The 13,074-nt window shown below is 39.3% G+C and overlaps 1 protein-coding gene across 4 annotated transcripts in view; it reads left to right on the top strand.

Annotated features, from left to right (window-relative positions):
• Window positions 1-13,074, top strand: part of LOC103722059 (uncharacterized) — a 33,924-nt gene that overhangs the window by 10,620 nt on the left and 10,230 nt on the right. For all 4 annotated transcript variants that reach the window (XM_088723756.1, XM_088723755.1, XM_088723758.1 and 1 more), the window contains exons 7-10: window positions 1,653-1,742; window positions 10,195-10,286; window positions 10,435-10,533; window positions 10,638-10,715. In XM_088723756.1, coding sequence (XP_088579882.1) covers window positions 1,653-1,742; window positions 10,195-10,286; window positions 10,435-10,533; window positions 10,638-10,715 — 359 coding nt within the window. The remainder of the gene's footprint in view (window positions 1-1,652; window positions 1,743-10,194; window positions 10,287-10,434; window positions 10,534-10,637; window positions 10,716-13,074) is intronic.

Here is a 13,074-nt window from a genome sequence, read left to right as displayed (position 1 = left end):
CTCACTGAATTCTCTTACCCCACCAGGCCACGACCCCCACCCCCACCCCCACCACAACCCCCTGTCCAGCCTTTTGTTTTTGTGATAGAAGAGACCCATATGCAATAGGCTACAAATGGGGGATAGCCCACCCTTAAATACCTCTAACCCCCAAACCATGGTCGAGGTGGGACCAGAACTCAAGACTCTGGTAGTACCACCAAGTTTTTACCACCATGGTAAGCCAGCATGTTTAGTAGGTAATGTTGAGACAGATGCAAATTAATTTGTACATAGTTGCACCCATTGATGCACATATTCTTGTTTTGAGCACACATGATGTTTGCTATAAATCAGGTCAACGATCGCACAATAAAATCTAAGGTTGGAGCAGCATGGGAACACAATGAGATGGTGAATATTGGCTGAATATTAGTCTTTAAGGGTGTTAGAAGCCTTCTGTTTTTCAATTTTTCCATTTCCTCTTTTTCGGAAGGGTGTTTGTGGTGGTGCAAATTCTAGGCTTTGATTTAATGGAGGGCTGATACTATTTTGCATTAGTGGATGATAGAATATCTGTTTGTCTCAAACTACGTTATGGATCAAAATCTTATTACATTTTAGATTGTAGGGTTATGCACTTAGAAGTGAAGTCATAGGAGAATGGGGTAAGATAAGTGGAAGGCTCCTCACCAAATGAGAGAAAAGATGTTGAATGGACGCGTTTGGAAATAATGGAGGGCTGATGCTATTTTTGGGTTGACTGTTAAGCAGTGTCCCACAACGTATTGGAGTTTGCTTAACAAATGTTGGGAGATGCTAGTCTATACCAGTCACCAAGACCGTTATAAATGTCAAGTCAGGAACTCACTTCATCATGTAAAATGCAATTTGAAATATAATTCATTCCTATTGGCCTATACTGTGATATAATTTTCTGATGAATGAAAATTAACTAATGACACATGATTTATTATTTTGTTCAGTCATGTGGTTTGTCATCGCATTTACAAAAGTTGGGGCATATATTTTTTCAAGTACCATTACAAACTCAAGATATAAAGGTTTGGTGAAATTAAATTGAAACAATTCATGGCATCCCATAGTTCACATTATGGACTCAAGTCCTGGCGGGACGTCCCATGGGACACCAGGACGGTACCATTTTAAGTGTTGGGACAGGACAGTTCTGCCATTGTCTTAAGCATCCGATCGGCATGTCTTGGGAGTTGGGATAGGGTAGGATGGCAATGCATCCTATATCCCATGGGAAAATCGGGACAACCCCATCTTGCGGCAAGGTTTTCCATACCTGTTGGTATCGTACCATACCGGGTGTATGGAACTGTACCGGTACCAAACTGATATGCAATTTTGTACTATATCGATACTCGATACGTCTCACTGTCTCGTACCGTACTACGTGCCGATATTGTAAAGGGTCATATTTGTGCATGTTCATCTTCAAACTATTATGAAAAGATACGTGTTCCAATTCTGAATGAGCATTGCATTTTTAGTTTATGTATGCCAGGCAGCTTTTTCATAGATTCTATCATATGATAAATTTTGCCGAGGATGAAAACTTTGGACTGCAATCATTAGCAACAAATAATTTTTCTGTTTCTGATATGGAAGTTGTAGTCATCTCTAATTAAGTCTTTCCTTTCTAGATTAGAAGCTTCTGTGACATACTGCGCATTCGATGGGAATCCACTCGTAGTCGCACAAAGCAGCGGGCTTTGTTAATGATGGATAAGCTGGTAATATTATATTGAATTGTTTTTTGGTATTGAATTATTATGTGTCTTTGGAGAATTATTATGTTCCCCTAAATGTGGATGACTGCTTCATTTCATCCACTTATGTGTGCTTATGGTTCATTTCATACGGGAAGTTCACAAAATTCATGTGCATTAGATCAGTCTTGTGGACGTTATCTGCAAATTGTGGCAATATTTTACAAATTATGCTTGTATTTGGAATAAGTTCATGCTAATGCTTCTCTTTCATATAGAATCTGGAAGTATCAATTAATATCTATTTATCACTCTTGTCCTTTTGTTGTGTTTGCTTTATTTTTATACATATCTAATACACTGAAGGTGCTCAAAGCTGCTTAATCATGTGTACTATGACTAACTATAAAGCTAGGACAACCCATTAGTAATGAAATATTATAGTTTAGGTTATATTCCCAGATTTCTAGAACAGGTTTGGATTGTCTATTCTACCAGTTTTTTGTCATATAAATTTTCTTCATGCTGGTTTCGCTGACTCTTTTTACCTCCATTTGTTGGGTTGAATGTCATGGGTATTTTGCATTTTAATTTACTTTAGAATGTGCTGATGTCAGAAAATCAATTGTTAAAGGAAATAGAAATATTCTGTATTTGTATGGTTCTTCAAGATTTTCATAATTAGAAATAGGACGTACTCTAGTCACAATGTTTAGCTTTACAAATTTATCCCAATTTAATCACTTGTATTGTATTTTTATAACCTATCTTATCTGTAAAGGTTAGCGTTTTGTGAGCTCACATGCATTTTTTGTATGTGCTTATGAATTTTCGTGTTATTACAGCTGGGTAACTTTGTTATGGTCCTTTACTGAATTTCTAAGATGATGTGCAAGATTGGTCTGATTGGTGCGGACACCAGTACCGGACCACCTGTTATGCAGTGCCTCGGTCGTCGCAGGAAGATAGTCCAGCCACTTTCGTTGTGGTTGGATTGATTTGATTTTATGTTATTTTATTTTATGTTGATTAGGTTTATTTGTATATTGTTATTTTAGGGCTTTTATGGGATTATTTTATTTGTAGGGGTCTATTTGTTATTTTGTGACCCTATAAATATGGGTCCATGCACTTGATTAGGGTTAATGAATGATTGGTTGAATGATTAGCCTCCTTTCTCTTCTTCCTCCTCTTCTCTTCTTCTCCTTTCTCTCTTCCCTTTCTCGTAGCTGTCCTACATCACTGATCCTTCTTATTCTCAACGATTGAGTTGAAACCAAGATTCGCCGTCTTGGTACCGGACCCCGTACCGGTGCCACATTAGCACAGTATCGGTATGGTACGGTACGAAAATTTTTCGTCATACTGAGTGTCGGTAAGCCACCGGTACCAGTACCATACAAGTACATATATTGAATCGGTATGGTATGGCCCGTACCGCCCGGTTCAAGCCGGGACGGTGAACCTTGGTTGAAACCTTATAACCAACGTTAAAAGCAAGGTCCGGCGTACCGGTGGCCGGCCGGACCGGTACGGTACCGGTCCGGACCGGTACCGTACCGGCCGTTACCGCGAGCCAGACTTTTTTTTTTTTAATGTTGTCTCTGTTGGATCTTAAATTAAGTGAAAATTGATGTTTTTTTATTACTTTTTTCATGATTTTTGATATTTTCATATTTAAATTTAGGGTTGAAATTTGAAACATATATGATGCATGATTGCATGTTATGTTTTCCTCCCGTTCCAAATGATAAAATCATACACAAAATATCTTCAAATTAAGATACAATCATTTACATACATTTAAAGTACTCTAGGATATCTAAAATCGGGACGAGTGCCGATGGCTCTCGTAGATATCTGGATCATAAGTATAATCAGGAGGAGGCAAATCAACCCAATCAGAAGGAACGTGCGCCAGGTTATAAGAACTGTCGGATCTCTCGCTCACGGTCTGGCTCTGAGAGGTGTCCTCTGATTGTGTAGGGGCCCATCCAAATATGGCGGAAGCAAAATCCATTGCACCATATCCATATTCGTCAGGCTGAGGCTGTGGATAATAGAATCCGTATCCGTATGTTGTCGGATCTGCAGTCGTATCCTGTCTTCCTGAACGACCTCGAGGAGCCCGTCTTCTATATCCAATAATATCTTCACGAAATCTATCAGGTGGTCGACCGTGGTCCGTATCCTGTGTAGCACCCATAAATTGGGACTCACCGGTGAAATAAAGACCACCCTCCGGCCCATTATCAGTGACGACCTGCACGACATTCTCCTCTCCTACCAGATCAATCACATCCTCCATAAGTTTCAGCATGTACGAGGTGTTGTGCACATAAGCCGAAGCATCAATCGACTTGTGGAAGAAGGTCTTAGCATCACAGTATGTCAGGAAGTTGATGATGCTCCGCCTGGTCGGACCGGTCCAACCATCGCACATGATGGTTAGTCCATATATGGGCCACTTGCTCTTGTAGGAGTCAATCCAATTCTCCAGCTCCTTATTGTTGTCAAGAAGCTCACCGTATATATCCTTCGGGCCTGGAGGAGCTACACCGGGACCGGCAGCTTGTATGGCGGCAATGGCAGACCTGTAGTATGTATTGTCTGCCACATTCGCTGGGATGTGGCTGAAGTGAAACCAGGATCCAATAGCTCGCCACATAGTTTTCTTCTTATCCTTCATCCACATTGTGTCTACCCTCTGCTGCCTTGAATCTCTACTGGGGAGAGCATGCGGATCTACATCATGAATTGTCGCTCCTTCTGGAATTCCTCTAGATGACTTCTTTCGGCTACCAAAACTACCCAGCATAGATGCAATCCGGCCACGTTCTTTGCCGACGCCCTCCCTTACTGAAGTTGTCCTCAAGAACTCTGGATCTTGTCTAGTGCTTCGAGAACCGCCGCCCGACTCGTATGCGGAGGGCCCAAATCGAGCCCTATGCCTGGCCACCTCCTCCTGCTGCCACTGATCATCCAGGCTTACATGCATGGCCGCCTGAATATCTGCCTCCTCCTCATCTAGATCCTCGACCTCCTCTGGCTCCCTAGAGTGATAGGAAGGTGGCTCTGCCGCTTGGCGATCGACCTCCGCCCTCTTCTTGGAAGCCATCTCCTTCGCTTCTTTGGCCTCAGCGAGATTCTGCCTCATCAGCACACGAATCTCGTTAGGACAATTTCGGCACGTAGCAACCTCACCGGAATTTCCGGCTAAGTGTTGCTTCAACCTGGTTACTCCTCCCTTGAAAACCTTGTCGCATAACTTGCATTGAAACTGGTGTCGTTGCCCCTCACTTCCAAGTCTTCGCCCATAAGACCAGCCAATATCACGCTTTGCAGGGTTCGTTTTTCTTGATGGCTCCATTTCTATCATAAAAGGACAACTTATCAAAAAATTAAGCTAATAAAGTAAATTTTTGCATTATCTTATTATTTAAGTAATTTATAAACTATTTTTTTAAGTAAATTATTAACAAAATTAATGAAATAATATAGGATAAAAAAACCGCACTTTAAATAGTCTCTGCTGGATTTTTTGGGCAGGACCTCCTCCTCAATTTGTGGGCTATCTCTCAAATCTTTCCGTCTCTGATTACTCTTTAGAGACTCACTCCTGGATTTTAGAACCTCAATTTGTTTGGAGTCTGGACAGAGCCTCGTTCGGTTTTTATAACCGAACGAGAGGCTTAAGAAGTGGCCGAGACTCTCGGCCACTTCGTGCTGTTAATCCAAGATTAACAGAAAAGAAGTGGCCTTTCGGCCACTTCTTTCGTTGATTTGATGGGAAAGAAGTGGCCGGAGGCCACTTCCTTTGTTTTTTTATGGGAAGGAGTGGCCGGAGGCCACTTCCTTTCCCATTAAAAAAAAAAAAAGCTGTGGCCTGTCGGCCACAGCATCTTTTTTTTTTTTTTGAAAGAAGTGGCCCGTTGGCCACTTCCTTCTTAAAACCACGCGCGGCGGCGCGCTGTGGTTCCCAAAAAAAAAAAAAAACGTTTTTTTTTTGGAACTCCCTTAAAACCACGCGCGGTTTTAAGGGAGAAGTGGCCCACGGGCCATTTCTTTCCAAAAAAAAACATTTTTTTTTTTTGGGGGAACCACAGCGCGCCACCGCGTGGCGCGTGGTTTCAAAAACCACGCGCCGCGCGTAATTTTAAGAAGGAAGTGGCCAACGGGCCACTTCTTTCAAAAAAAAAAAAAAAGATGCTGTGGCCGACAGGCCACAGCTTTTTTTTTTTTTAATGGGAAAGGAAGTGGCCTCCGGCCACTCCTTCCCATAAAAAAACAAAGGAAGTGGCCTCCGGCCACTTCTTTCCCATCAAATCAACGTTCTTTTCTGTTAATCTTGGATTAACAGCACAAAGTGGCCGAGAGTCTCGGCCACTTTTTAAGCCTCTCGTTCGGTTATAAAAACTGAACGAGGCTCTGTCCAGACTCCAAACAAATTGAGGTTCTAAAATCCAGGAGTGAGTCTCTAAAGAGTAATCAGAGACGGAAAGATTTGAGAGATAGCCCACAAATTGAGGAGGAGGTCCTGCCCAAAATATCCAGCGGAGACTATTTAAGGTGCGGTTTTTTTATCCTATATTATTTCATTAATTTTGTTAATAATTTACTTAAAAAAATAGTTTATAAATTACTTAAATAATAAGATAATGCAAAAATTTACTTTATTAGCTTAATTTTTTGATAAGTTGTCCTTTTATGATAGAAATGGAGCCATCAAGAAAAACGAACCCTGCAAAGCGTGATATTGGCTGGTCTTATGGGCGAAGACTTGGAAGTGAGGGGCAACGACACCAGTTTCAATGCAAGTTTTGCGACAAGGTTTTCAAGGGAGGAGGGGTAACCAGGTTGAAGCAACACTTAGCCGGAAATTCCGGTGAGGTTGCTACGTGCCGAAATTGTCCTAACGAGATTCGTGTGCTGATGAGGCAGAATCTCGCTGAGGCCAAAGAAGCGAAGGAGATGGCTTCCAAGAAGAGGGCGGAGGTCGATCGCCAAGCGGCAGAGCCACCTTCCTATCACTCTAGGGAGCCAAAGGAGGTCGAGGATCTAGATGAGGAGGAGGCAGATATTCAGGCGGCCATGCATGCAAGCCTGGATGATCAGTGGCAGCAGGAGGAGGTGGCCAGGCATAGGGCTCGATTTGGGCCCTCCGCATACGAGTCGGGCGGCGGTTCTCGAAGCACTAGACAAGATCCAGAGTTCTTGAGGACAACTTCAGTAAGGGAGGGCGTCGGCAAAGAACGTGGCCGGATTGCATCTATGCTGGGTAGTTTTGGTAGCCGAAAGAAGTCATCTAGAGGAATTCCAGAAGGAGCGACAATTCATGATGTAGATCCGCATGCTCTCCCCAGTAGAGATTCAAGGCAGCAGAGGGTAGACACAATGTGGATGAAGGATAAGAAGAAAACTATGTGGCGAGCTATTGGATCCTGGTTTCACTTCAGCCACATCCTAGCGAATGTGGCAGACAATACATACTACAGGTCTGCCATTGCCGCCATACAAGCTGCCGGTCCCGGTGTAGCTCCTCCAGGCCCGAAGGATATATACGGTGAGCTTCTTGACAACAATAAGGAGGAGCTGGAGAATTGGATTGACTCCTACAAGAGCAAGTGGCCCATATATGGACTAACCATCATGTGCGATGGTTGGACCGGTCCGACCAGGCGGAGCATCATCAACTTCCTGACATACTGTGATGCTAAGACCTTCTTCCACAAGTCGATTGATGCTTCGGCTTATGTGCACAACACCTCGTATATGCTGAAACTTATGGAGGATGTGATTGATCTGGTAGGAGAGGAGAATGTCGTGCAGGTCGTCACTGATAATGGGCCGGAGGGTGGTCTTTATTTCACCGGTGAGTCCCAATTTATGGGTGCTACACAGGATACGGATTACGGTCGACCACCTGATAGATTTCGTGAGGATATTATTGGATATAGAAGACGGGCTCCTCGAGGTCGTTCAGGAAGACAGGATACGACTGCAGATCCGACAACATACGGATACGGATTCTATTATCCACAGCCTCAGCCTGACGAATATGGATATGGTGCAATGGATTTTGCTTCCGCCATATTTGGATGGGCCCCTACACAATCAGAGGACACCTCTCAGAGCCAGAGCGTGAGCGAGAGATCCGACAGTTCTTATAACCTGGCGTGCGTTCCTTCTGATTGGGTTGATTTGCCTCCTCCTGATTATACTTATGATCCAGATACCTACGAGAGCCATCGGCACTCGTCCCGATTTTAGATATCCTAGAGTACTTTAAATGAATGTAAATGATTGCATCTTAATTTGAAGATATTTTGTGTATGATTTTATCATTTGGAACGGGAGGAAAACATAACATGCAATCATGCATCATATATGTTTCAAATTTTAACCCTAAATTTAAATATGAAAATATCAAAAATCATGAAAAAAGTAATAAAAAAACATCAATTTTCACTTAATTTAAGATCCAACAGAGACAACATTAAAAAAAAAAAGTCTGGCTCGCGGTAACGGCCGGTACGGTACCGGTCCGGACCGGTACCGTACCGGTCCGGCCGGCCACCGGTACGGCGGACCTTGGTTTAATGTATTTAATCAGTCATGTGTTATGAAGGTTCAATACATTATCCGTCATTATGAAGCTAATCAATTTAGTCTGTTAGCGCATCATTTAAGAAAGACCTCTGCATCATGGCATTGTGAGTTTTTGGAGCATACAGTGATAGAATCAGTTTTATTTTTAGTTCCACTCTATGCTAACATTTAGCAAATCGGATGGATTATGTTGAACATTTATAGGTATTGGTACACTGCCTTATGTCAAATCCTTGTTTTCTCAGTTCATATGAATTCGACATGTAAATGATATTTTCTTCTTTTTGATGGCTTAGTCGAGGTTTTGAATGATGGGATAAGTTTGAATTACATGAGGCAGGTATCTCTAGAGATTGCTTCATAGTAACAGTGGCTTTTATATGAGGGGTATGATCGCTCAACATTTTTGGTGAAATTAATGCAAGAGGTTACATTAGAAATTATAGTATTGTCATGCTTTTCACTTTGAATTAGTGTTGATTATTTTATAGTTGTTCAGTGCAAGAAATAGGGTACTGATCTGAGTATCATGTCTCATGCCCATATTGGTCAATACATAGCACTAATATTCCATGCCAATGTTTGGTACACACTAGCATAGAAAGATGTGATTACAAAGATTAGCAGCCGGAACAATGATACATGCTAATTCATTCTTTTGTTTTCTGGTAAATATAAATTGATTTTAACTGCATTATACAGGTCTATGGACATGCTCCTAATGACCGAACACTGGATTTTACTTATTTATAGATATCTAGGATCATTAATCATCTTAGATATGTGTTGATAATTCTTTAGCATCTGCATTCTATCCTAAATTCCTAATTCCTGCTAAATTGTCTTATGACCTAACATTTCATTATGTTGCTTATTAACAAAAGACAAACTCAAAACTTATAGGAAAAAAAAACTGCAGGCATATGTGTAACTATTTTATGTATTTATGACTAGGTTATACGTGCTCTAACATAGTGTTGATACAATTGGAAGCTCATATAATGGCAATATAGTAGAATACTTATAGAGTTTATTTACGTTATTTTTAACCTTTCATCTGATATAAAATGATGATTCTCTGTCATGATCACATCCACTTTTTATGCGTGACCTTCAGGTACTTCAGAAATTAAAAAAATGACAAAAAATTATAGGAGAAAAGTTTGAGAGCACCTTCAATACGTACAAGGCTATTCTTGATGTCTGTGCCTAGGCTGAATGAGAATGCATGGTGCAATCTTGTATTGCAACCTATTGGTCTGTACCAGTTGTATTTCTTTGATACACATTTATGTAGTCCTGTAGTAATGATATGGGCTGGCACAAGTAATAAATTGGTTGAAATGATTATATCTTGTTGCTAACCTAATGCCTGATACGTATTATTGATGCAGCATACAGACTTGTCTGATAATCCTTCAACTGGTAGGTTGATGAGAATTTGTGCGGTCTTTATCTCATGTCATGACACTAGATCATATTATATTTTTTTTAGTTGTGTTCCTTTTCTTATGCTTCATATACTTATTTTATATGATGAGAAACACATGCTGTGCATCAAAAAGATGGAATGTAGAAACTAGAAAGCAACATGCATGACTATTCCCATGACCGACTATATCACAAGGATCTACTCAACTCTATTGGAATAATTTCTTCTTTTCTTAGAGCCAATGACTTAGTATCTTAAGATGAATATTTAACTTTCATCACCTGATATTTTAACTCATTGTTTTCATTCCTTATTCTTTGTTCACCATTCAAATCTTAAGTGGTATTGTATCCTTGTCTGATTTTTAAATGCTTCTCTTTACTGAGGGTTACATTTGTTTGTAACTCGGAATAATCTGCTTTGTTCCATTTGTAGGTGGAAGTTGTATATGAAGCTATTCCTATGGCTTCACAAAGGATTCAGTTAGCATATGGTGTTTATATACCAACCATCCCTGCATTGCGGAAGTATGTATTGATGATTTGTTAGTGGATGACAGTCTTATCTTCTTTTGTTGACAAGTTGTATATTTTTTAGCATGTTCTTCTTATATTATTGTAAAATATGTATTTTTATTATGTTCCTAAGTTGTCCCTCCTTGTCTGGAACTTTCAGAGAATATGGTGAGCTTTTGGTGAGTTGTGGTATGATTGGAGAGGCACTAAAATTTTTTGAAGATCTTGAATTATGGGATAATCTAATCTATTGCTATCGGTATGGCAATGTTCCCATGTCAAATATTATGCATTCTTTTTGACAGTTGTCCTTCTTGTCAGCTCATGCCAAATCATGGAGATATAACATTTTCAATATGACAGATTGCTAGGGAAAAAAGCAGCAGCTGTTGATCTTATCAAGGCACGATTGTCTGACATTCCTAATGACCCAAGATTATGGTAAGTAATTTAGAATCTTGCTAGTTGAATTGAAAACTATGCAAAAATCACATATATCAAAGTTAGAAAACTGTCTAATGATAGAATCTTCAGGGAAGACAAGCCACTTAGCTCATTTAGTTTTTTGATGCAGTTTCTTGCTGAGTTAATTAAGGAGCAGAGTTGTTTTTTTATTCATTTAAAGGGCACAACTACATGTAGATATCTCATTGTAGTCTCCACGATTCTTTTAATGCATTTGAGGTGTCTCATCTACTCCTTGTGAATTTAGCCCATGCTCTACAACATGCAATGCTATAACTGGTTTTGAGCTCTATGAAATAGGTGAGTACATAGAGTAATTCTGATTAGGCTTGTTAAGTACAAGAAGCAACTCTCACCAGTTTTTCCCTTTCAATATTAGGCCTCTTCTGATCTCGAATGTCTTTATCAACTCAAGATCTTAAACATCTAGGGCTTCGAGGACTTTTAGGAGTTGAAAGGGCTGTTTTATTCATTTTTTCTTTGGTCTAGTTTCTAATAGTAATTTTGTTGTCGGAAGATTTGTAAGATAATTTTGGTATATGTAGAAAATAAAAGGCAACATCCTTCTTATTTGGTGCATGAGCATGTTTCGAGTCAGTTGTTGCCATTCATAAGTGGAAGGAACCAGAAAGGATCTTATCATTTTTGAGTTTTTCAGCTCAACTTACATCATTGCACATCATTGTGGTTTAAAGTTATGCGCTGTGAAAAGTGTTATGAGGTTGCTTTGTTATTTTCTTTAAGTCAGGTTGACCCTTGTATTGTGTTTGAGAAACCAATTAAGTGAGCCGATGTCAGACCTCAATATGCCATCTTATTTGAACCCCGAGGTGTGACCACCAAATCAAACAAAGCTAAAATTCGAACTTAATTATCCTCAATAGAAATTTATCTAAATACCCGAAGTATTTAACATGCTTAATAAAATCCACATGTTCAAACAAAATATTACTAGAAACATACTGCCACCCCAGATGCCTGTATTAGAAATCCATTTTCAAACTTAAACATAACTTATCATATGTAACATTATACCTTCAAAGGTGCAAACTGGGATATGGCTGACATCACTTCAATGATCATTAGATCCAATGTCAACTTTTAAAATATCAAATCCTCTTTTTTGAATAAATCCACTAGGGCCCAACTAGTCCTTTGAAAAAAATTATATAGAAGATATGGTAAGCTACAAAGCTAAAGGTCCTTGAGAAACAAATAACTTCAAAATGAAAAACATGATCTGATTATCAATGATATATTTGAGTGAAAATTCACCAAAATCATTTTGTTATGAAATTTCAGAAGTATAGTTTTCATTAAGTAATAAGATGTCACAAATAGGTTCAAACCTCGGTTTAGAAGAATCCAAATAATTTAAACAAAATCACAAGTTGAATACTTATTCAAAATTAAATGACCAAAGTATAATTTATTTTCCAAAACTCTTATTTCATATTTTCTTACAAAGTTTTACTTATAACTTGAGGCCACATAAGTCCTCACTACAAACAAGGTCACATAAAATCCTCTCTTGTAAACTGGATGGGCCCACATAATCCTCATGTGCACTGCTAAACTGGATGAGGTCACATAAATCCCGTGTTAATGCAGATGAGGCCACATAAAATCCTCGAGGTCCACATATACTGCTTGGATGAGGGCCCTTATAGATTGTCATTGATATTACAATTGATGCTACATATATGACCTGGCCAATGTATTGCCTGGTCCAAAGAAATTCTCCTCAGAATTTTTAATGAGGCTAGTGCACAACTTGATTAGCAGTCCACATAAATCTTTCACTTTTTTATATTTTCATTTTAGAATTTCCATATCAAATGCCAAAACACAACTTCCAATTGACATGGTAACAAATTTCCAAAGAAGGAACCAGTCAAAAGTATTTGGACCATAGGATTCAATTGCGAAAGAACATTAAAATTGAAGCTGGTGGAAAAGTCTAAAATTTTGAAAGGAAACTTAGGTCTTGGAAATAGCTTTTGTGGTTCAAAATTCTTGAAACAACACAAAGTTTAAACTGATACAAAATCAGGAATTACAAAGGAAATCCTAAGCTATGAAAATTGATCAGGGTCTTTACAGGTACAAAATTGTAACTTTGTTTGTGAATTGATTTCAGGGTAGAAATTCATTATATTTAACTTAAATTCAGGATAGTTGATGAAAGTACTTGTAAGTAAGTCATAAATTCTGTAAGGACGTTGATTCTGAATTTTCAAAGCCTTTCATATTAGCAGATGTTGCTTTTAGCAATCCAGTAAAATGGTTTGTTGTATACTTAGATGTTGTAACTTCTTAAAAAGATGAACAGAAA

The sequence above is a fragment of the Phoenix dactylifera genome, chromosome 6, assembly GCF_051530095.1.
Source record: "Phoenix dactylifera cultivar Ajwa chromosome 6, Ajwa_hap1_PhDact_Kaust_v1.1, whole genome shotgun sequence".
Lineage (NCBI taxonomy): Eukaryota > Viridiplantae > Streptophyta > Magnoliopsida > Arecales > Arecaceae > Phoenix > Phoenix dactylifera.
The sequence above is the reverse complement of the archived record's forward strand: the minus strand, read 5'-3'. Positions and strand labels throughout refer to the sequence as shown.